Here is a 23,828-nt window from a genome sequence, read left to right on the forward strand (position 1 = left end):
CTATTGTTTTCACATGACTCTGGAGATATACTCCTTATTCTGGAGGGAGCAAAGTTATCATGTTTATGCGGTTGTCAGAAGCTAATCCCTTCTTGTCTAATCAGGGAAGTTAACCCCTCCCTGTTCATTCGAGAGAAAGTTTCTAGTGACCTCTGAGCTAGCTGGCATACATAATTAAGTCTAACATATTCAGTAGAGACCTAGTCGACCTCAGTCCTACGTCTAAACTACCGTTTATGTTATTCCAATGCGCAGAGCCTATTGGGAATATAGGAACTACACTACAGGACGTCCACTACAGGAGATCCCCTTCCTTCCTAAGACGCACAGGCCGGCAAACCTCTACGCTTCCCACGTTACCCGGGTCCCCCTGGAGGTCTGGGATGTTACCAATAGCACCCATGAACTGACCACATTTCCCTCCCCGCTTACACCACGGGTGGACAACCCGGACTTCACCCCGGGTATGGAGAAAGGGACTTTTGCGCACTGGCGCCCTTCTTATATCATGTCTACGGCCGGACGGGGTGCTCCCTTTTCCACTTTTCAGAATATGGCTTCCCCGAGTCAGAACGCATGCGATTCCTCCAGGTGAGGCACTGGGCGCTACAACCGCAAGTCCGGGAGACCGCGGAGAGACGTCTCACACCATATGAACGGTGGCTAATATCGCGCACATCCGCCCCAAACTTCTCGAACATCTATAAGATGATCCAGACACCACCTACACACATCCACAATCCAGGCCGAGAACGTTGGGAGAGGGTGCTGGGCAGGGCCCTCAGCCACAAAGAATGGGGAGGAATGTCTTACAGAGCACGTCACTCTGCGTATCATACGGGGCTCACTGAGACATTCACGAAAATCACCACATACTGGTATTACACCCCGGAGCGGTTGCACGAGATGGATCACACCAAGGATAGACTCTGTTGGAGAAGTTGTGGCCAAGTAGGCAACCTGGTACACTTATTATGGGAATGCCCTCACCTCCAATCAATTTGGACGCACATAATTAACGAAGTAGATAACCATTTCAAAACTGGCATACCAAGCTTCCCCGCATACGTTCTGCTGGGTCTCTCCAACGCATTGACATATCCATTGTGTTCTCGTAGGGAACGCCAAATAGCCATTGCATTAGGGTCGGCGCTGCAAAACATCCTCACACATTGGCTGGGTATGGAAAAATTGTCCCTCCCTTGGCAGGGGATAGAGACCAATTTCAAGAACTTTGGCAGCCATTTCCATCCCTGCTGCTTACGGAATTCACAGAAATCACATGTCCCGTTACCTTAGTTTATTGTGTCTTACTGAGCCAACGACCACAGACCCTTAAGACACTCGCCACTGGCAGGACTTCACCGGCCTTGGATTTCAGTCAGCCGGGATATAATATGAGCACTGGACGGGGGCCGGGTGGGGATGGGCTCAGGGAGGGGGGTGGAGAGTTTCCTTTGGGTAGTTACTAAATATGATGTTTCATATTGTTGCTTCTCCCAGACAGGTCGGACTTTGATAAAAAGATTTAAACCTAAACAACCACATGAAAGTAAATATGTATTCTATTAAGACCGATAAGTAAGAGAGGACCATGCAACCAGGACCCAACACTTAGTTACTTGTCGTCAGTAACCATCAACACTGTCAAACACATGGCCTCACCAACATCTTTTCAAAATCCATGGGGCTCACTGAAACAATGCTTCTTCTCATATTTATCCAACTGAAGCATGTCCAGATGAACCCATCTTGCACCAATCATTAGCCAGTGACCTGTGGAGTCCCTCAAGGCTCTTACGTCCTCAAAGTGATCTTTAATCTGTACACGGACCCCCCTCAGAGTGCTACTGCAAAACGCATGATAAGCACTCACTAGCAACATGATGATGCTCAACAGTTTCTTGAAGTCTTCACAAGCAGAGATACAGACTGTCAAGAATTATCTATGCATTTTCCAAACCTGAATGACAAACTCCTACCATAAGTCATACCCTACAGAGAAAGGTTACACCCATATTACCACTATGATTTATAGGCTTCAAGATTGCCAATAATATGCAAGTGGACCAATTACCCCCTCAACTAAGCTCAAATGCAAAATTCCATGGCTTCATCACGGACTCGGAACCAATTTTCAAACGTTACCTTGCAAGAAAAAGGCAAACCGCACCAATTTACTTCTGTTTAAGGTCAAAACTCACCTTCTCAAAGAGATATCAGGATTTTTCAGCATTCCATAGTCTAACTGTATATGTAGGGGGGCAATGCTCTGCTCATGCGAGTACCAGTAAACCGTCGTAACAATGTAGATAATTTTACATGCTGCTACCCGCTTCAACAGGGAGTCAAAATATGTAACCACATATTGTGCATCCTGGTAGTCCTACAGTGGCTGTCTCAAAATCAGTTCATCTTCAGTTATTGCTACCTGTAATGCAGTAACACACTGCACATAAATTTCCTACAAAAACAATTGGACACCTCAGCTTACCACAGGATGCCAGAACTTTTCAAATGAAAACATGAAAGAAGCCTGTTCCATCTATGTACCCAGAACAAGGAACAATATCTCCCCATACTTCAGTATTAGCCCATTATTTTGCAATCATCGAAAGTGCTGAAGATAGTTCTAAAACAGTTGCTTAATCAACCAGAACAACTCATAATTACCTTTACCCCCTTGGTGATTATAGGATACTTCCACCTCACCCACTATTAGGTAGTCACTGTGCTGAATTTTCTCCACTCCTGTTCTTGCATGCTAATTTATTGTTTTTTAGCTTTTCTTTGCTCTCAGAAAGGATATTGCTAAATAAATATCTGCCCATACATACAAAGTAATGTCTATGAGACATTACTTTATTTATGTACCGGGGACTCCCATCCTGACGACGGGGAATGATTCAGGCATGTGAATTTATGATAAGATACCCTAATACTGGATAAGCAGAGCTTTTCATGAAACAGAGCTGGCAGGCCAGCTCATGACCCTTGCAGTCCCAGTGATATTGTTATCAAATGGCCACAGCTACCTACAAAAACATTTTAATACCACAAACTAACAATATGCCCTGGTCACATAAGTGTTCTAGAATGTGGTACCTTCTCTGCTGGCTGATAAGAGGACGTTCCAAGATCTCCTCTGCAGTGGGTCGCTTGTCTGGATCCTACAACAACAAACAATAGTTAACAATGAGATTACTTTATGTTCCCACTAATTCTGCATTATACTGCAGGACCATAACAACTCCGAAAGATGACCCCACCTGTTGTAAGCAGTCTTGTACCAGGTTGATCATCTCTGGCGAGTAGACATTTGAGTTAACTTCCATGGCCCAGTTTCCTTGCACAATCTTCACACAAAGATTCAGAGGGTTCTGCAGACAAACACAAACACTGAGTCTCAGCAGCAGCAAGTACTGTATAATGAATTGCAGAATAGCCATAAGAGACTTGCGATACTGGGTTAACCAGAATACGACAGACATTACAGAACCTCGATTCATAAAAGGTAAGTTATTAGATAATCCATTTGAACTTCCATATCTGCTCCATTTCATGCTCTCAATTCTTTCCAAAACAACGGCTTACTAGCAAGTCTGATGCCATTCAATAAATCAGTCAGCCGACCCCACCTGGTTATATTTAAAATATAAAAATCCTCAATTTCAAGAAGATTAAAAAAAAATAAACAAAAGTTTTGCAACCCACAACCTCCACCTCCCCTCCTTCCGTCTCCCAACACCCTCAATTACTAAAATTAGCAAATGTTTAACTGAAGTCCTTCTAGCCTAAATAGTATTTTGAAACAAGGCACAGGCAATAGTCCGTGTGGGCATGAAAAATGTACTTCACTACCTCCACCAAATACCAAATTAACTGGTGCAAAACAACTGTAAACATGCAATTTTAAACACTTCAGGCGGAGTTTATAGGCTACAAGAGATTATATACTAAGATGTATTAAAGAACCCCTCACTCACACATTTTTAGGAACATAACAACAAGTCACAATTCACAGTGTATGTGTTAGAGGAATTATGCACCATTGCCCTCCATCCCAGTATTCATGGAGAAGACTTTATCTCTCCATGTGTCAGTTCTTTTCAGTCCTGTGTGTGAATGTTAAAAAGGAAGATAAAATTACTATATTGAAGCTGGAACACTGACTGCTTACCTGCACAGAGAAAAAGCGGTATCACCCCATGTTAATGTTTAACATGGCAGTCAATGGTGTAGCCACATAAATAAGCGTGAGGGCCAGAGATATCACACTACAGTTCAAGAGCTGGCTGTGTGACCAATTATCATTTGCCTAGAGGCTAGGAATATAAATAGGATGCAGATGACTTCTGGGTGTCCACTGAGGTGAGGAAAATACCGCCTTGGACTTGCAGATGGAGAAACCCACCATCAACATCTGCCAGTCTACCACCCACAAAAAGCATAGAACCATGCCGGGCAAATTCGAAGAGAGGCTACTCCGTTCAAGCACAAGGACTCGAAGGAAAAAAATGAAAAAATGCATTTGATGCTTTATAAAACCAGTTTAAACATTACCCTCAATGCTGAGACAAAGTATCGCATATCATTTTGATGAATGCCTCCACCCCGCAACTACTGTAAAGGGATCCAAACAATTCCTACATTAATATCCCTAGGTACATCTTGGAAATTGAGTTCTATCTATACGATGTCTGTAATTGAAAGGTACTAGCGACCCTGAATGGGCAGGCACAATCATATGAGCAGGTTTTATTAAAGGTTGAGCTAGCTCAAACAGAATACAATTTTGCATGATACAATGCTGATCCAAGGCTGCGAGGGGACACGCCGGTGTCACCACTCTCTGTAGAGGTACTAGAATGATCTTTTCCTGCATTGAGTTCTTTTGAAACTATCTTAAAAATGTGCACATATACTGTATTTAGAGAGAGTTGATTTTGAATGTGACTATCTTTTGAAAAATATATCACTGTTCTACTAGTTTTAAGCTTTTAAAACCTGTTCCTACTCAAACATAGGTTTTAATTTAACTTGTTTTACCAGATTCTCTTGCGGGGACTCTAGTCTCACCATAGAGGATTGCTTAACTGACCATAGAGGATCGCTCCTCACGGTCACGGAGTGGCCAGGTTAGCGTTCTACCTGCGAGTGCTCGCCTACTTATGCCGGCAGCTGTGAGCCTAAAGCAAGCCAGTCTGCGGCCATCCGCGCACGACTATGACCAGGGGCCAGGAACCCTGCACGAGTCCACATTGAGCTTTTAAGACAAAGTACACTGCTGGTGAACTAAGGCAGCTTAGACATGTCCTTTCTCCACTCTGCATGCACTCCCTTGATGTAGACAACCCCCTGTTCTTTATCAAAACTGTAACTGTACTCTAGAAACAAGTCCAGACAACCCCAGAAGCAAACAAGTCACACATGGTAATAAAGCGCAGTGGAAAATGGGCCTAATAAACTGCAGATCCCTCACAGGACACAAAATCGAAATTGGGCTACTTCTAGAGGATGAAGCTCCTAATGTTCTGTTTATTACAAAAACGTGGCTCAAAGAGAGTTTGATGCCACAAATTATTATGACCCTCCCTCCTGGCTATTGCATTTGCAGACAGGACCGGGTGGGAAAAATAGGAGGCGGGGTGACCATTATCTAGTACAGTTCGGCTACTCCATCACACCCCTGAGACTGACCAACTGCGACGTCATGCAATTTAGAATAACATTCGCCCCACATTCTCTTTCTCCGGTACTCTTGCTTACAGGCCCCAAGGGTCGTGCACAATGTTTATGGAGTCCCTTCCTGATCTCCTTGCTAGCTTCAGCGAAGGGAAAAACACATTCACAGCTCTGGTGATTTTAACATCCTCCTGGACGATACTAACAACTCGTCCTCCAACAGACTTTTATCAGACCTAGAGGCCCTGCAACTTCCCCAGCTTGTGGGCTCTGCCACACATGAAAAAGGGCATATTGTCAACCCTATTGTTTCTAATGACCTCAGACTACAGGTGCTTACCCCAATTCAAGTCCCCTGGTATGATCATTTCTACATCCCTTTTCTGTATGCTAAACCACTCATACAAAGGCCTTCAGGGGGTAACATTAATCTAGGACATAAATGGCCCAGAGTTGCACCTGAAAGTTGGACCTACTGTTTAGAGTCTACCACCCCCTCTTCATCAGAAGACCTCTATTTATGTATTTATAAAGTTTTATATAGCGCGAACATCTATGATGCACAAACATTGGTCAGATTGGATTAATAACTCAGTAGACAAATGTTTTTGCAAACCTAGATTGACAGCCTAACGCAACCCCAAAAGAGCTTTCAATAGCCAGCTATCTTCTCAGAAAAAGAACTGCAAGAAACTCGAAAGGAACTGGTGGAAAACCTATGCCCCAGACTAAGTTATTATATAAAAAAGCCATCAGACAATACCATGATGACATTTAACTAGCACAGGCAAAGTTCTATAAGGAGAGGTTTAATAAGGCTTCCAACTCCCCCAAAGAATTATTCAAAATCGTGAAATCGCTCACCACGACTGCACAAGGCTCCCACACACATCACACTTCGAAAGAGATGCAAGGAGCTAGCCAGTTTTATTTTATTTATTTTTATTTTTTTTATATTTTTATTGAATTAAACATAGAAGGCAAGAAAGCATACAGTTTCAGCATCCTAAAGCGTATATAGTGCATTTACAGGCAAGCTCAACTAATATATCAGTTACAAGGCAGTAGAAAATCAGTTAGAGTGGGCTCAACAATACGACATCAAACATGCACGTAGCAACAACCCTCAGTCGGAGGTGACCTCATCCTCGTTTATTCGTGGGGGCTCGCATATATTACCCCTGAACTCATTCCATGCTCCCCATATTTGCCCCCACTTCCCCGGGCATCCACGATGGACAAAACCGCCTACTCCGCAACATTGCATCATCCATGTCCCTGCACCAATCCCTTAACGTAGGTAGCGCATCAGAGCCCCACAGCCTGGCAATATTACGTTTCGCCATCATCATACCCAGCATGGCCCAATCCGGTTGGCAATGTCTTAGGTCGTTAGCTTCCCATATATTCAACAAACAGCGCCGGGGATCAGGCAGAAGGGAAATAGCTAGAGTCTGAGAAATGGTACGCATCACAACGGTCCAGTACATTGCCACCCGACCACAGTCCCATATAGTATGAAGGAATGTCCCCTCTTCTCCGCATCCACGCAGACAGTACATATGTGACGCCTTCCCTATCTTATATAAAATCGATCTGGTGTAGTACGTGCGGTGTAGTATTTTAAGTTGGACTAATTTGAGCCTGGAGGAGATAGCCGTTTCCCGAGGGGAGGACAGGGCCTCCTGCCATTCGGAGTCATCAAATTCGAAAAATGTCTCGCGACCAGTTGAATCGCAGCTTGGACATCATGTCAGGAAGGTTGTTAACCAGCTTCCGATATGTAAAGGATGTCGCTTTATCTATCATATGTTCCGTCAATAACCTATCTTCAAGAGGGGCGGATTCCTGCAAGTCCATACCCACCGGAATGGCTGTCTGCAGCGCGTGTCGAATTTGAGCGTATCTAAACCGTTCCAACTGCGCCATATCATAATTTGTTAGTAGGAAGGAGAAGTCCACCACCCTGCCTTTTTTCCAAAGGTCTCCCACCACAGAAATACCAATGTTGTCCCACGCCTGGAACCCTTTAGTGTTGCGAAGGGAACCCAATCTGCAGGAGTCCCAAAATGGTGTCATTTGTGTGATGAGATCAGAACATAGAAGGCGTCTGTGTGCTTTGTACCAGAGTTGCACAGAGTGGCGTGTAGGGTCTAGTAAGTCCGACGGCACGCGACGTCTGTAGAGATTACCCATCAATCCCCTAGCCGCCAAGCCCTGTCTATCCGCCAAGTACGCAGGTTCAGTCTGCGAGGCATGTAACCAGTAATTAATTTGTTTAAGGTGGGCTGCCCAGTAGTATAATTCGATATTTGGGAGTGCAATGCCTCCGTCATACCAGTCCTTTACCAACTTATTTTGCGCAATGCGAGCTGGTTTGCCATCCCATAATAAGCTAGAGACAGTCGCAGCGATCGCTGTGAAATAAGAGGCCTGGACCGTAAACAGCGTATTTTCTAAAAGATACAGGAAGAGTGGGAGTGACATCATTTTGAATAGGGCCGCTTTACCCAGAAGTGTGAGGGGGAGGGCCTGCAACACCCTCACAGCTCGTTTGAAACGGTCCAATGGGGGTCGCAGATTCAATGTATAGAATTCATCTGGGTTCCACGTCACATATATACCCAAGTATTTGAACGCTGACGTAGTAGGTCTTAAAGGGCAGCTCGCGGGAAGCACAGGCAGGAGGCCGGCAAGAAAAAAAGAGGATAGATTTGGACCAATTAATCCTGTAACCCGACACTCTCCCACACTTTTCACAAATATTCAGCAGTTCTAGAATGGATTTTTTGGGGGAAGCAAGGTAGAGAAGTCTATCGTCTGCATATAGAGATATGTGATCTTCCCATACGTCAGACCAGTGAAGTCTTTGATAGAGGGTTCCCATTGGATCCAAATCGCTAACGGCTCTAGAATCAGCGCAAATAGTAAGGGGGATAAAGGACATCCTTGCCTTGTTCCGCGGCCGAGCGGGAAATCCCTTGAGATGTGGCCATTGGCTGCGACGTGGGCCAGGGGTTTGGCATAGAGCAGACGAACCCAAGCGCAGAACTTAGAGCTGAAGCCCATGTGTTGGAGCACTGCGAACAAGTATGGCCATTCTACTGTATCGAACGCCATAGTGGCGTCCAGGGAGAGGAGAACAGCAGGTTCCTGTATATACTCCCGGCGGGCCATAACCGCCTGCAGGCAGTGTAGGTTGAGTGCCGTAATGCGATGCAGCATAAAGCCAGACTGATCTGGATGTACTAAGGTGGCAAGATGGGGGGTCAGTCGCAACGCCAGTAATTTAACGAGGATCTTTGGTTCTGCATTTATTAAGGAGATTGGGCGATAGGAAGCGCAAGTCGTCGCAGACCTGCCTGGTTTGTGGATCGGCACAATCGTGGCGAGGCGTTGATCCCTAGGCAGCTCCCCAGCTTCTAGACTATCAGAGAACATAATCAGGAGGTAAGGGGCCGTCGTTTGCGCAGTTTTCTTATATAATTCCACCAGAAGCCCGTTAGGGCCCAGTGCTTCGCCAGACGCGAGCAAGTCGCTTCTTGAATTTCGTCAGGGGTGATGTCCGCCTCCAGCAGGAGCACCGCTTCTGGGGGCAGGCGAGGGATCGTCAGATCCTTGATATAATCGTATGCTTCCTCCACCGCGTAGGATGCCTGAGGAGCATAAATGTTTTCAAAATGATCGGCCAGGAGGCCAACTATAGCGTCAGGATCTGAGGTCATGGACCCCGCGGGGGACGTCAGCTGTGCAATCACCCTACCCGCTTTTTCTTTTTTGTCCAGCCAGGCTAACATCTTTCCTGCTTTATCCCCTAGATCGTATTTATTTTATTTTTTAAGCAAAGTGGAAAACATATATAACCCGCTGCACAGGTGTTCCATGGAAAACCCTCGAAGTGAGGCCGGACACCTTTGGTAGGAAGGGCCAACTTCGTAGCCCAGAACAGCCTGGACTTCCAATACCCCCGTTATTAGGTACCTTCCCAGCATTGAGCAAAGAACGCATAGGCCTCCACCTGATTAACATTCAATCTGGGTCTCCACTGGATCCCGTCCCTCCCTCTGGAACTCAAGGACCATGGAGCTAAGTATGGCTAAAAATGAACGGTGTTTCAGGAAAAAAACTTAAAACCTGTTCTTTCCCACGATTCCCTACCTCCACCCACTGCCCCCTCTCTGTAGCACTGGGAAGCCCTCGGGTAGCCATGCGCTTTATAAATCCCATGAACATAAACAGTATACATAAAAAGTGTGTGTTGCTTCTTTGCAAAGATTTAGGGCCCCGTGGACAAGTTGTAACGACTTCTATCGTCCTTGTAGGAAGCTGACTTTTTATGTGATGGATTGGAAATCTGATATACTGTCTAAAGGGTCCGGGGGTTCTCTAAGGAGTGGACAGGGGTTGCTCTGCAATCCCAAAGTGCTCTGTTAGGGGGAAGTTTAGTTAGGCAGCCTTAGGCTTAACATATATGAGTGCAAGATATTTGCAGATACACACACTGATCAATAAAGGACTTGAGGACTCGAGGAGGAGATACACACCGAATTTATAAAAATAGCAAGTATCCTTATAGATCTTTGGGCATCAGAGAAAATCCTTTCTGGTAAGTACATTTTCAAAGACAAATTCTTTTCATTTTAAAAAGTGAACACTGCAATTTTTGAGTTCTGCAATGTTATCCCATGGAAGAAAGAACAAGTTCTTCACAGAGGTACAGTACATCAAATTACAAGACTAACCTCCCAGAGTTAAGGTGAGTGGTGGGCAAGGTCCAAGGCAGCACCACAGTACACCACCAGCGGCATGAGGGCGCAGGGTGCAAATCAGTATCGGGAGCCCAATAGGTTTTAATGGGGATCGGTCTCTGTAAAAAGAGGCTGCAGGTTCTGGATAAGAAACCAGTTGGGTTGAACCAACAGGAGGGTTCAAGGCTTGTGATGCTCGAGGACCTAGGGACACCGGGGTCCTCTTCTCCACGGCCCGGGGCGACTGATGCAGAAATGTTTTAAGGCATTGGGTTTCTGTTACCTGGAGCAGTTGTGCTTGAGGGGGGCCTGCGTTAAGAGCTGCAGGTGACGTCAGTGAGTCCACGAGAGGTAAGACCACAATGGACGCTAGCTCTGGACGGCTGGGGAACCTTTATAGCACCTGTGGCGCACTTCAACTTGGGCCTGAGGCCATGGGTGCAGTGGTGGCTTCATGTGTCGGGTTTTGGTAGTTCCAGAGGCCTCAGAGTCTTCTTCTTTGGAGTTCTTTGGAACCTATCTGATATTCACAGGCGGTCTCTGTCTTTATTGAAGGGAGGCAGCCCTCCCAGGTTTTGGAGGCACTCAGCTGCAGGACGAGTCATCGTTGGCGCAGGGTTGCCAAAGAACACAGCAGGGCTAGGGCCAAGTCAGATGCTTGCATCAGTCTTCGGCTTTAGCAGCTCTTTGTGTCCTCCTTCATCGAAGGTCATCAGGATCTGCTTCTCTGGTGCCATGGACTACCCTAAATACTGAAGTTAGAGGTGTAATGGGTAGTAGCCAATGGGCTAATGACCCTTTATGTCACTACACCCCCTATATGACCACTTCCTTTGGAAGTGGGCATAACCATGTCCCAGAATTCTCAAGTATGCCATCACAAAGATGGCTACTTCTGAAAAATCATGTCCACCTCACTGTAGCCCACCTTAGGGGTGGTACTAACCTGGAAGTGGCACGCCTTCCTGACTAGCTAATTTCCCCCCCTGTCAAGGTGCCAAGAAGGCTCTGGACAGCGGGGGGAGGGTGGAAGGGGGGCTTCCTCTCCTTTGAGGGCAGCCAGATTTGATACCAAAGACAGCAGCTTCTCTGAAGTTCACCGGCCCAAGGAGGCTAATCAGCAGGTCACCCTTTGGGATGGGGCGCTACACCCTCTTCCTGGACAGGACTTTGTTCTGGGTCTCCTGAGAGCAAGGGGCTCTCACCCTAGGAGGTCAGAACAGGGTCACAGGTGGCAGGCTGGCAGAAAACAGTCAGATCCCTCCGTGCATGTATTGGTAAATCCGACACTGGCATCCGTGTGGGTTTACCAATATTACCAATAGGAGATGTTTGATACCAAACATCACTGTTTTCAGTAAAGTCATCATGTAGCTAGGGGAACTAGTTTTCACCAGTGTCCAGCACATGTTCTAAAATGGCTTCCCTAGTTACCTGTACTGACAGTAATGGAACTGACCAGCACAGGTGCATATCTGCTCATGCAGGTATGCTCTCACATGTAATACTAAACACACAGTCTTAGGGCTGTCAGGCCTACTGTAGGGGTGACTTACAAGTATTACATACAGTGTTAGGAGACATGACACACAGGGATGTGTGACATATTCTGTTTTCACTTTTGCATGCACCAAGACATGCAGCCTGTAATAGCAGTCTTGTATGTGCTTGGAGAGGGGTCCCTTAGGGTGGCATATTTTGAGCTGGAGCCCTCTTTAGTACCTCAGGCCCTAGGTACCATTTACTAGGGATTTACAGAGGGTGCTAAAGGTTTTTCCAATTGGGGAACAATTGTATATTTTTGGGGAAAGAACACAGATACTGGGAATCTGCTCAGCAGCGACTCAGTACACTTCAGTCAAAGTTGTATCCAAAACCAGGCACAAAGTGGTGGGGTACGGCAATAAAAACCCAGTTTCCGCCAGCCCGGATGTAAACTCAGACAAACAAAGAACTGATGGTAGCACCTCCTATTGAAATGAGTCTTTTCTGGAACCGTGAAGGAAGGAGAGCCAATAGCTTATGTACTAGCCTGTTTGCAAGTTGTGAATATAAAGCAGGGCACCTGTCAGCTGTCCAATCCCTTCTTCATCCTACTTTTTGAAGGAAATCAGAACATCTGCAGCTACCTTTCTGTAACACCCCTCATCAGCCAGGCTAGCTTGACTTCAGTTGCATGGAGAGCACGGGACCCACGTCTGGCAATACCCGTCCCACTCGGTGTGACAAATGGAAAAAGAACAATTGACGGACAGAATGCAGAACAATTTCATACATTCACCCCAGTACAGAGATCTGGGCCTAAAACCGTCATTTTTTATTTGCTCCCCATGCCATTCCACTTTGAACCCAGACAAAAACAAATCAGTCTTGACCCTGCTCCCTATGGGAATAGTCCAGCCGAACTGCTAGGCCAGGTCCTTCCTGGACTGAAAACAAGCATCCTTGGACCTGTTTTGGGGTAACACCCCATATCAGCCAGGCTAGCTTGACTCCAGTGGCATGGGGAGCACGGGACCCACATCTCGGCATGCCCGTTTCACTCGGGTGAGAAATGCAAAAAGAAAAATTGATGGACAGAATGCAGAACAATGGCATACATTCACCCCAGTAGAGAGATCTGGGCCTAAATCCTTCGTTTTTTTGCTCCCCAAGCCATTCCAGTTGGAACCCAACCATATGCAAATCAGTCTTGACCCTGCTCCTATGGGACAGTGTACGTTCTTTTTTTTTTGGCATCTGGAAATTTTCTATGGGAACTACCATTTTAAAACTAAAACTCACAATGTCTTGCAACTTGGCCTCTTCCCGTTTCACCATTCAGAACCAAATTGGATAGGCTTTGGATCTGAATTTGATACTGGTTTTTTTTTTACAACGTTGACTTCAAAAGGGTCAGCTAACAGGGTTTCCATTGAGATCTTTTTAATATATAATGGGAATGTTTCAAAAAGACTGCACCGGATTCAGAACAGAGCCGTATTGACTAAGATCAAAGGACGGTTACTGGAAACTAGATTTTAACTCCTTAACAGTGATGTTTTTACAAAGGAGGTTAACGTCATGGTTGTGCTGTTGAAGGGATTGAGAAACGTGCAAGGGCCTCAAAGGATAAACCAGCTTTAACAAGGACTCAAGGAGATAATCTGGTAGAAAACTAGTCTGAATAGGTATGTTGGAATGAAGTCTGGATATGAATGGACCCACTTTTGCACACATCTTTTTTCCCCGGAAGAGTTTGCAACCGTGCTGCATAACAATCCAATGACATTGGAAGGCTCATGCAGTGGACTGAAGAGGTTGAAAAATAGAGAGCTATAAGCTAAGTGAGAAAAGATACTGCAAGGCAAATTCCTACCACCTGCCATACAACCAAGAACTCCAAACAAAACTCTACAGCACATACAAATATTAAACTCCAGGCAAAATCCTAGACAGGGCAAAGGCAAAATCATTCCTACCAACCAGCTAACTTCTGCCTCGGAAGCACTTCTTTGATAGTACATTTGACACTTTTGATTCTTACTGTAGCATCGAAGGTCCTTGTCAGGGTCAGTAGCTCGAAAATAACACATCCTACTGCCCATATATCCGACTTAAAGCTGTACTTCACCCCCTGGCAGATCTCTGGAGACATGTAGTAAAGGGTTCCAACACACTAAAGAAAGGAACAAAGTACAGAAAGATTAAGTAACAAATTCCACCTTGTGTGACTTGTACTGCTTATATCTGCATTATCCTCAGACAGTAGCGAATGCTCTTCATTAACCATCTTCAAATGGACTTTTCAGTGGTTTCTCGCCATGCAACAGCACCTTTTTACATGTACCAAACCGTGTTTACCCTGGCACTGTGGAAGCTTACGAAGCAAACATGCTACTGTCAGCACTGCATGCATCCGGCTAGAAACTCCTTGGTGGAGAGGAGTTTGTGTCTGTGCTGTCAGTACATATACTTTGCAGCGAACATAAAAGGCAGTTGCACCAGCTTTGCTCTAGAATATAAGGAAGTTGGCACTGAAGAGGCCTTGATAGATGTTAGTGACCCCCTATTACAACATCTGTACCAGGACCCGGCAGAAGCCTTAATAAACTTTAGCATCAGCTCCCTTTAGCAGTGTCAGTAAATGGGCTCAATACATGGGTCATGAGAAGCCTCAAAAGACTCCACCATCTGCTGCTACCTTCACTTTCTTTGCCTAGTTTTTGTAGAATCCCAGACACAAGTTCTATATATCTGTGAGCACTGTCTGCACCTCAGTAAAGAATAAACAGAAGATATCATCTGCCTCTCTAGCCATGCCCTGAAGAGGCCTCTACAGATAGTAAGACCTTCTCCCAGCATTGGACTTGGCAGACACCTTAAGAGGCATTTATCTGTGCAGTCAACAGCTGGGCTCAGCAGAGGTATACATAAACTTGCAAACACCAGTGCAGAGAAAACACATACTCTTCTTTGCACTGGTACTCAAGAGCTGCATAAACATTAGCACATGCATTCCTCTGCAGCTGGCTTTGCAGAAGCCTCAATATGAATGGGACCTGCTTCTCTTAATGACTGGACCTGGACTTTGCAGGGGCTCACCTGGACAGCCAAATTGGAGCCTGGGATAAGAAGAGAGGTTGGACAATACTTACCGTTTCTGCCATGGAAAACTCAGAGGACAGCTGTCTAGCCAGTCCGTAGTCCCCCAGCTTTATCAGGTTTGTTTTGGTCAGGAATATGTTCAAGGTCTTTATATCTCTGTGAAAAGAGAGAAAACGAATTGGAAAGAGGCGAGAAACACAGGAAGCAGAAAGTTAAGACTGCATATGGGACGTAAAGTAAATAAAGAAAAGGTGAAAATGGTGGGGAAATGGTGAGAGAAGAAATGAGTAAAGGAGTTGGAAAAAAGCAGATTATAAGAGTTGAATTAGAAGTAATTAAAGAAGAGAATAAAATAAAACAGTAATGAGGGGGGAGACAATATTGCACATTAGGACAATGTTACAGAAAGTTTCCAAGGAGCCTTTCAAAAAGTGGTTATTTTCCAATATTTAAATTAAGAAATTATTTTTGCAAATTAAAGATTGTAGAGAGATCTTGGAGAAACTCCTAGTCTATAACAAACCTCAAACAGCTATGGATAACAAGGAATGTGTATAGCAAACATATCCGTTGCGCCAAAACAGATCACTTTAGGTCACAGCTTGACAATGCCAAAAACAGACCTAAAGAAGCATTTACAATGCAATAGGTCTCGCAGCATTAAAGTTTGAGTTACTGGCATTGTAAATGACAATGCTTTGCATACATTTTTTTTAATTTGCAATTGGTATATAAACATTGTTTGTGAATGGTTAGCTGATGTGGTGGTGTCCCCGAGTGATGTGGTGGTGTCCCCGAGTGACGAGTGGTGGTGTCCCCGAGTGACGAGTGGTGGTGTCCCCGAGTGACGAGTGGTGGTGTCCCCGAGTGACGAGTGGTGGTGTCCCCGAGTGACGAGTGGTGGTGTCCCCGAGTGGTGTCTCTCAGTGATGTGGTGGTGTCCCCGAGTGATGTGGTGGGGTCCCCGAGTGATGTGGTGGGGTCCCCGAGTGATGTGGTGGGGTCCCCCAGTGACGTGGTGGGGTCCCCCAGTGACGTGGTGGTGTCCCCAAGTGACGCGGTGGTACCCCTGAGTGGTGTCTCTCAGTGACGCGGTGGTGTCTCTCAGTGACGCGGTGGTGTGCCCGAGTGACGCAGTGGTGGTGGTGGTGTCCCCGAGTGACGCGGTGGTGTCCCCGAGTGACGCGGTGGTGTCCCCGAGTGACGCGGTGGTGTCCCCGAGTGCCGCGGTGGTGGTGGTGTCCCCGAGTGATGTGGTGGTGGTGTCCCCAAGTAATGTGGAGGTGGTGTCTCCGAGTAATGTGGTGGTGTCCCCGAGTAATGTGGTGGTGGTGGTGTCCCCGAGTAATGTGGTGGTGGTGGTGGTGTCCCCGAGTAATGTGGTGGTGGTGTCCCCGAGTGATGTGGTGGGTGAGAGGGTTGTGAGGGCGAGAGGGGCGAGAGGGGCGAGAGGGGTGAGAGGGGTGAGAGGGGCGAGAGGGGCGAGAGGGGCGAGAGGGGCGAGAGGGGCGAGAGGGGTGTGAGGTTGTAAGGGCGAGTGAGCATGGGTGACGGGGTGTGAGGGTGACGGGGTGTGAGGGTGACGGGGTGTGAGGGTGACGGGGTGTGAGGGTGACGGGGTGTGAGGGTGACGGGGTGTGAGGGTGACGGGGTGTGAGGGTGACGGGGTGAGTGTGAGGGTGACGGGGTGAGTGTGAGGGTGGGGGGGGGGGAAGAGACATGCGCCGTTTTAACCTAGCCAATACATCTCCGTAAAGAGTGCCCCACCCCACACTTAAATGTAAGTAAAAGTTCTAGGCATAGAGTGAAAAATTGGTCTTGCTTTTTTTTCATTTCATTTTTACTGGTAGCATATTTGCTTTGGTTAAATGCGGACCCAGGGGCTATTATAAGATGTTCTTATATGCATATGAGTCGTTTGAATGTGGTGCAGCATAGGTAGTACATTATATGATCATCGTTGGTAGCCATGGGATAAGCATGTGGCCAGCCAAAGGGTAACGCGGTCAGATTTCCTTTACCCTAATGATAATGAAGTGTGATGCCCTTTTAGCAAAATAAGAGGTGAAATAATTAGATGGTAGTACTGTCCCCACTAATGTCTGAAAGCACTAATGCATACATGACATGGCAAACAACGTATTCTGTGGTATGAATACATTAATCTTTCTTGTTTTTTCCAAAAAGCATATTTAATGCACCTTTATTATGTCGCTCTGGACACGGAGGCTGAGATTTAGAGTGGCTTGGGGCACTTGCAAGTGGTGCACTGCCTAGTGAAGACTTATAAACACAACAGTGGTCCCTGGCAGGGAGAAGAATGCTGATTGAAAATGAATATAGACCCAGTCAGTTCTATATTATTGAAGACATACCCAGCCGGGCAGAGGTCTTCAAGGTTTATATTTAAATCAAAATATACAAAACAAAATAACACCTTCAACAATTCACGTGCGTGGGGCACAAGCCTGTACCCAACCACGACCGTGCACAGACAAGGACATACACAAAGGGCTTGCAAGGCAAAATCAACAGTCTCTGTAGGGTTCCAATTTTGGACAGAGAATTACATTTGGGTACCATTACATAGTTTTGTATTGTAAATTTCACAGGTATATGGTACACAGTGGGTCGACGACGTTTCGGACCCCCTTGCTAAATGATGGGGTCCATCATCAGGACAAAGCAATGGTTGCCTTTTTTAGTTACTAGCCTCTTTAGCCGGTAATTCAGTTTACGAGGGTCCAGGGCGGGAGAGGTTAGTATCTCGTGTCCGCGTTTGCCAGTAAATTAGTTTCCGAGGGTCCAATGGCGGGAGATGGTTGGTATCTCGGATCCGCTCGTGCCTTAAAAACCGGATAATACCGGGAGCGCCGTGTCGCGCTTGGGTCCTGGAACCAGGGCGGCCGGATCAGTCGGCAAGGCGTGCTTTCCTGGTTCCATCAGCATTCTTCTCCCTGCCAGGGACCACTGTTGTGTTTATAAGATTAAGCTCCCCGAGGTCCCTCGCTGATACCAATTGGGGTCCCCTTGTTGTTTAAAATAGATACTGCCTAGTGAAGAAGCACAAATGAGCCACGGTTTAAGTGAGGGAATTCTAGTTTCTGAAAAGCAGAAGGAATCCACTGGTGTATTCGTGTGAGGCAGGACTGCAAAGTGGCAATCAATAACAATGGGTGTAATCCACACAAATAGTGAACTACAACACAGTGAGAGGTGACAGTGAGGTGAAAGCTCACAGAGATGTCATGCACGGGTTTAATCAACACGGATGATGGGGTGTTACCTTTAAGAATCCTGCAAGTGGAGGAGCTACGTTAGCAAACTAGATGGCCGCGTAAGCTCCCGGCTCCGCCGACCTCCGACTCCTGCCAGAAGATCCTGTTACTTATCCTGTTTTTGCGCCCTGCCTCCGTGTGTATGAACCGGACTGGAGCTTAACGGTGCAATCCCGAGATTTCTACCAGTTTGGTAGACAAAGATATGTCGTGTGGCAGTTTGCGGCCTAGACCAGCCTGGAAGCCGGGGTCTCGAGTACTAGCCCAGCCGGGTTTCAGTTGAACAACATCGCTGTAGTTGTGCGACAGGGTCCGGTCTACCGAGGTGGGAAAAATTTTCTTGGACCGAAGTGGACGATGGTTGGCTGAATTGGTGAACATCGAAGGAGGGGTGACGACGCACAATTGGAGCGGTGGACGGGGGTCTCTGGCCCGGTAGCCCAGTTAGGGCCCCGCTGGCGTTCGCTGGTTTGGGATCTCCGCCTGCGGTTGCCGAGTTTGGATTGTTATTGTCCCCTATGATAAGTCCCCCTCTGAAGTCGTCCGTTCCGCATCCTCCTGTTCCCCCCCGGGGAGACCGGACTCTCTGGGGACTCAAAAATGACCGAAACTGAGCGAGATGTTGTGGAGCGGACCGAGAGTGACCCGTCACTACGAACTGTGTTAGCAGCCATAGGGTCACTTCATGTTTGCGTTGAAGCCCACATTCATAAAATGATAGCATGTTTGTCTGGAATTGGGCAGATGGGACCAGACCCTGGTCCACTACAAGAAACTAAAAGACTCGAGATACCCAAGATGGCCACTTCGATGGAGGAAGCAGACCCCGTACTATGGGAGGCGTTGGAGCCTCTGACCAGTGTTCTTGGGGATGAGAGCAAGCTTGATGCCGCAAATGGATTGTCAGGCCTACGATCGCTGCAGACTATGGAAGGACTATTTGATGCTCCCTTTCCGGAGACTTTTGATGGGAACGGTTGTTGGTTTGAAACTGCGTCACTCCCCTATACTTCAGCACCGCTAAAATGGCGGACGAAACAACCTTGGGAATCCATGACGGTATGGGGAGTCTTTGGACCTAGCGGAATTCTCAACACTTTCATCTCTCTGATACATCTCGGTTTGAACTTTGCTACAGCTTTTTCGTGCATTGACTATCCTGCGGAAACGACAGTTCGTCCGGAAGGGGCTCACATGTCTGATCGAAAGGGTCAAGGATGAAACTGTGTGATTGAGTTTGACATCGGATATTACTGGACACGGGGTTTGCAACCATGAAGCTTTCGGGAGGTTGGGCGGTGTTTGGAGAGTCCCCTGTTGCGTTACGTTTTTGCAACTTAATAGATTTCGAGACCTTAGTCTGGGGATTCTTGGCTCTGGCGGAGGGGAGGTGAGGGGAGACCGGGGGTATGTATGAAGATGCCCTCCTCCATTTTCTACTTTTAGTATTTAGTTAGTTGGGGCGACAGGCACACTGCTAGTTGGGGTTAGGCGATAGCCATATGCAGTGGTGCAGGGTGGGGGGATGGGTTTATTGTTTTGTCTTCATTTTTGTTTTTAAGGTTTCTTTTTCTTCACATTCTCTCTCACTTTCCTTTTATAAATATAGTTGGTGGAACATCCTGACTTTGTTGGTATTCCAGTATCCGGTGCTCATGCTTCTCTTATTATCCTGATTTTATGGATGGACAGACTCTGAGGGCTTGCGCTTAATGTGAATCGTATATTGAATTGTGGCACATCCTGGTTCTCATACATTAGCGTAGGCGTCTCAACCATTTCTTCATTGCTTAGTATCTATCCTGTATTTACGTCTGCTCGCCTTATTATTAGGTCTGAATGTATGGCACCGGATAGGTCTATTTCTTTCTTTGTTTTGCAACTAATAAAATGATTTACAAAAAAAAAAAAAGAATCCTGCAAGTAAGGGGCTGGGGGAGGGTCGTAGTTTCAGTGAATATAAATTGAGATCTTTCTAAAGGGAAACAAGGAAGACTGATTTCCTATATGGGCCCTTTGTGTACACGTGCCTAGTGTGTATGTTCAGTGTGTGGAGAGGGCCAGGTTATGCCTGGGCTGATCCTCCTGGTGTGTACGGTTTAGTGACAGATGGGATCATGTTACAGTGTTTAAGTCGTAGGTTTAGGGAGTGTTCAACAGCTGTCCGTGTAAAAAGTGATACTGTGGAGTTTGAGGTTATGTGCCAGGCCGATGCTGGCAGTGGATAGCTGAAGCCGAGAATGCACTGCAGCCAGCACTTGCTGAGACGGGTGTGCTGTGGTGGGACTGGTGAATGCCTATATGTCCTTTGGTGCGCCCTGTGAAGGACAACTATCCTTGGTAAGAAAGAAAGGCTTAGCTAATGCATAGGACTACGAGCAGTTACGTTTAAGACTTTGAGGGATACTAAAAGTGTCCCGGCTGGGAATCCATTAATGCAGAATTTTACAATGGTAAAGGAGGGCATTGCAGCGTCAAGTACGTTACAACTCTGCTACTATACAGTTTGTTTCAGTTTAACGGTACATAGTTTCTTTGTATTCAGTTGGGTGGCAGTGTAAAGAGCAGCCCTACTATGCAAGTGCGTTGTTCCACACTTAATTGTTTAGACTCATGCATGAGCTTGTATGTAATAATCACGATTGTTTCCTCGGTATTATGTATCAAAACATCAGAGCATTTTAAATAGTGTGTTTAAGTCATAGGACACTGAAAGAACTAGAAGGTGGGTGTGACACTTTCCTGTGTTCTTGGTTTAAGTTTTACTTCTACAGGGGAGTACTGGCGTTTTGGTTTAGAGACACTTTGTAAATTATTTCATGTGAATAAAAGTGCAGTGAGGACTGATCTCTGAAGTGATTGGTAAACGTCATAGCAGGGTCAAAGTCTAACCTTCAGTTTACCTTTAGTTTAAGTTATTGGCATTGTAAATGGCTGTCTTATTTATATTTTAAAAACCAGAATATAAATAAAAGTCATTGTCATTTACAATGCCAATAGCTCAAACTCACGTAAATGCGAGACCTATTACATTGCAGATGCTGGTTTCAAATTGAATGAAACATGTTAAATTCATCTGCCGTGTGTTAAAGTGTATGAGAGGACAATGCTGTGGAATGTGAAGTGTGAAGGTTGTGTGCTCAAGTGGTGTTGGCAGTTGGTGAGTGGAGATGGGTGTAAAGTAAAGTCAGCCTCAGATATGTCGGAATACTGCAAATAATTTTTATTATAAAAGGTTTATTTTCGATTTAATTAATAAATATACATTAATGCATTTAATTGCTAAAACAGCAATAACTTCATATCTCATCAAATTTTATTTTAAAAATGTAATTGTCAATATATATGCAAAATTGAATTTCCCACAACACTTCCATAGTATCGTCCGAGTGGCCTAACAATATACTTTTTCATTTTCAAGTTAAATGAAAACAAATGCTCAAGGAACAACAGCTGTGTTACATAATCGAGAAGTTGAAAGGCAAGCGCCCCCATACTCCCACCGCCTTAAATACAGGGAAGCGGGTGAACCTTATCCGAAAAAAAAGTTACCAACTTCAACAGACATTTTTGTTTCAGGGTGTTTGGTATGATCAGTGCTCAGATAATTGTATGTATAACTTGTAGCTAAAATGTTACTGTGCATCCCAAACCCTACACGCCTCATGTACCCTTCTTGATAGTGTTCAGCAGCCTAAACTACCCCCGACCACTGCGGGGCTTCATACCCTACACTCTGCGGTCCACACCCCCTATTATCTGCGATCCACTGACCCACAGACCTATTATCTGCGATCCACTGACCCACAGACCTATTATTTGCGATCCACAGACCTATTATCTGCGATCCACTGACCCACAGACCTATTATCTGCGATCCACTGACCCACAGACCTATTATCTGGGATCCACTGACCCACAACCCATATTATCTGCGATCCAAACACACCCACCAGTATCCAGGTCCAAACACACCCACCAGTACCCAGGTCCTGCGAGTGTCCCACGTCAATGTTTATACACTAATCCCACAGCCCAGAGAAATTCTCCAGCACCCAACCCAGCCACACACACACGCCCAAGTATCTACTCACCGCTCTTGGGTTTAGTTTCCCCCACGGGCCCGGTCGAGCCGGCCCTGGGTTGGGCTTTGCTGATGGTGCTGCTGTCCATGTCGGCTGCGCCGGCTGGGCTCAGCGGCATGGACGGGGGCGCCGGAGGGGGGAACGGAACACGGGAGGTGCTGGAGGACACCGAGGCTCATGGCGTTCGGGCACTGCGGGAGGGACCACACCTCAGGCATCATGGAGACATCCTCGGGGGCTGCCGAAGCCAAACAAGAGACAAGCATGCTGCCTTCCGTGAAGCCGGCCAGGATGAGAGCAGTCATCGGTGCGCGGCGGAGACGCTGGCGCCGTGAGCGTGTGCGCGACCAAATCCGCGCGTGGCCAGCTCTTGTCGCTCCCTCTCCCATTCAGAATGCTGGGCGCGTGCCCAGCTCTTGTCTCCCTTTGTCGGCTGAAATGATTGCTATAGTTCTCTGCCCTCTAAGCCGAGACCTAAAAACTATTCAAAATCATCTAACAACCAACGAACCACTCTGCCAAGCAACGCTCAGCACAAAATGATCACTCCCTAACGGTGAGGAGTTCTCAGCACTTCATTGAAAAAACAAGAAAGATTGAACTAGAACTGCAAATCTCCTTGCCCGACATGAATGATCAGTCTCAGTCCAAACCGTCTACATTACTTCCTCCTGAGAATACACCTCTTGCTGGCTCTGTGGATTGGACTACAAAAAAGGGTGCATCAGGGGAGGAGCCAAGATGGCGTCCAGGTCGGACGTGTAGTCCCTCGGCTCCGAGGACCATCTCCTCCTCTGAGACTATCCTGCCGGAGATCCTGCACCGAAGCGGCAGATTGTGACAGCGGATGTGCTCAGACGACCTGCTGCGAAATCCTGGGGCTTTCGCTTCCCTCCAAGTGGGAGAAACGCTTGAGCGCAGCTGGCGGCCCTGAGACCGGGACCTCGAGTGGACATCGAGGCCGGCCGCCAGGCTCACAACATCGGGCTTTGGCGACCAAGGGGTATTGGTCGGGACTTTACCGAGGGGCAGCCGAACTTGCAACCTATGCCCCACTGCATCACTGGCGCAGAGACAAGCGAGCCTGGCGACCTGATTGCGGAAATTATGCGACCATAGGAACCCGGACTGTTGTTTGCCAAAGTTCTGCCCGCGCACTTTCCCGCTAACGGCGGGGAGCTCCCGAATTTACCGAGCATTCGACATCTAACAGGACGATGTCTTGGGTGGACTATGCTTATGGCCACATCCTGGCTCTGTCAGCCGTTCCCCGCGACGCGGAAACCTGATGCCCTATGGTGCGCAGCCCGATCCGATTTGGAGTGTCTCTGCCTGATACTGTGAAAGGCACATCATAATGCATCTTGAGGAGTCGGGTACAACTTGTGTTCACGGTCGTGTTGAGCGGGGAGACATGTCTGGAAGGGTACGTGATAATGCTCAGG

General features: G+C 46.7%; 1 protein-coding gene across 1 annotated transcript in view; it reads right to left on the reverse strand.

The window, feature by feature from the left end:
- Positions 1-23,828, reverse strand: part of NEK9 (NIMA related kinase 9) — a 341,543-nt gene that overhangs the window by 275,164 nt on the left and 42,551 nt on the right. Inside the window, exons 5-8 of the mRNA XM_086937511.1 lie at positions 15,071-15,176; positions 13,960-14,091; positions 3,270-3,380; positions 3,106-3,170 (exon numbers count right to left, since the gene is read on the reverse strand). Coding sequence (XP_086793637.1) covers positions 3,106-3,170; positions 3,270-3,380; positions 13,960-14,091; positions 15,071-15,176 — 414 coding nt within the window. The remainder of the gene's footprint in view (positions 1-3,105; positions 3,171-3,269; positions 3,381-13,959; positions 14,092-15,070; positions 15,177-23,828) is intronic.

Source organism: Lissotriton vulgaris, chromosome 9 (genome assembly GCF_964263255.1).
Source record: "Lissotriton vulgaris chromosome 9, aLisVul1.2, whole genome shotgun sequence".
Classification (NCBI taxonomy): Eukaryota; Metazoa; Chordata; class Amphibia; order Caudata; family Salamandridae; genus Lissotriton; species Lissotriton vulgaris.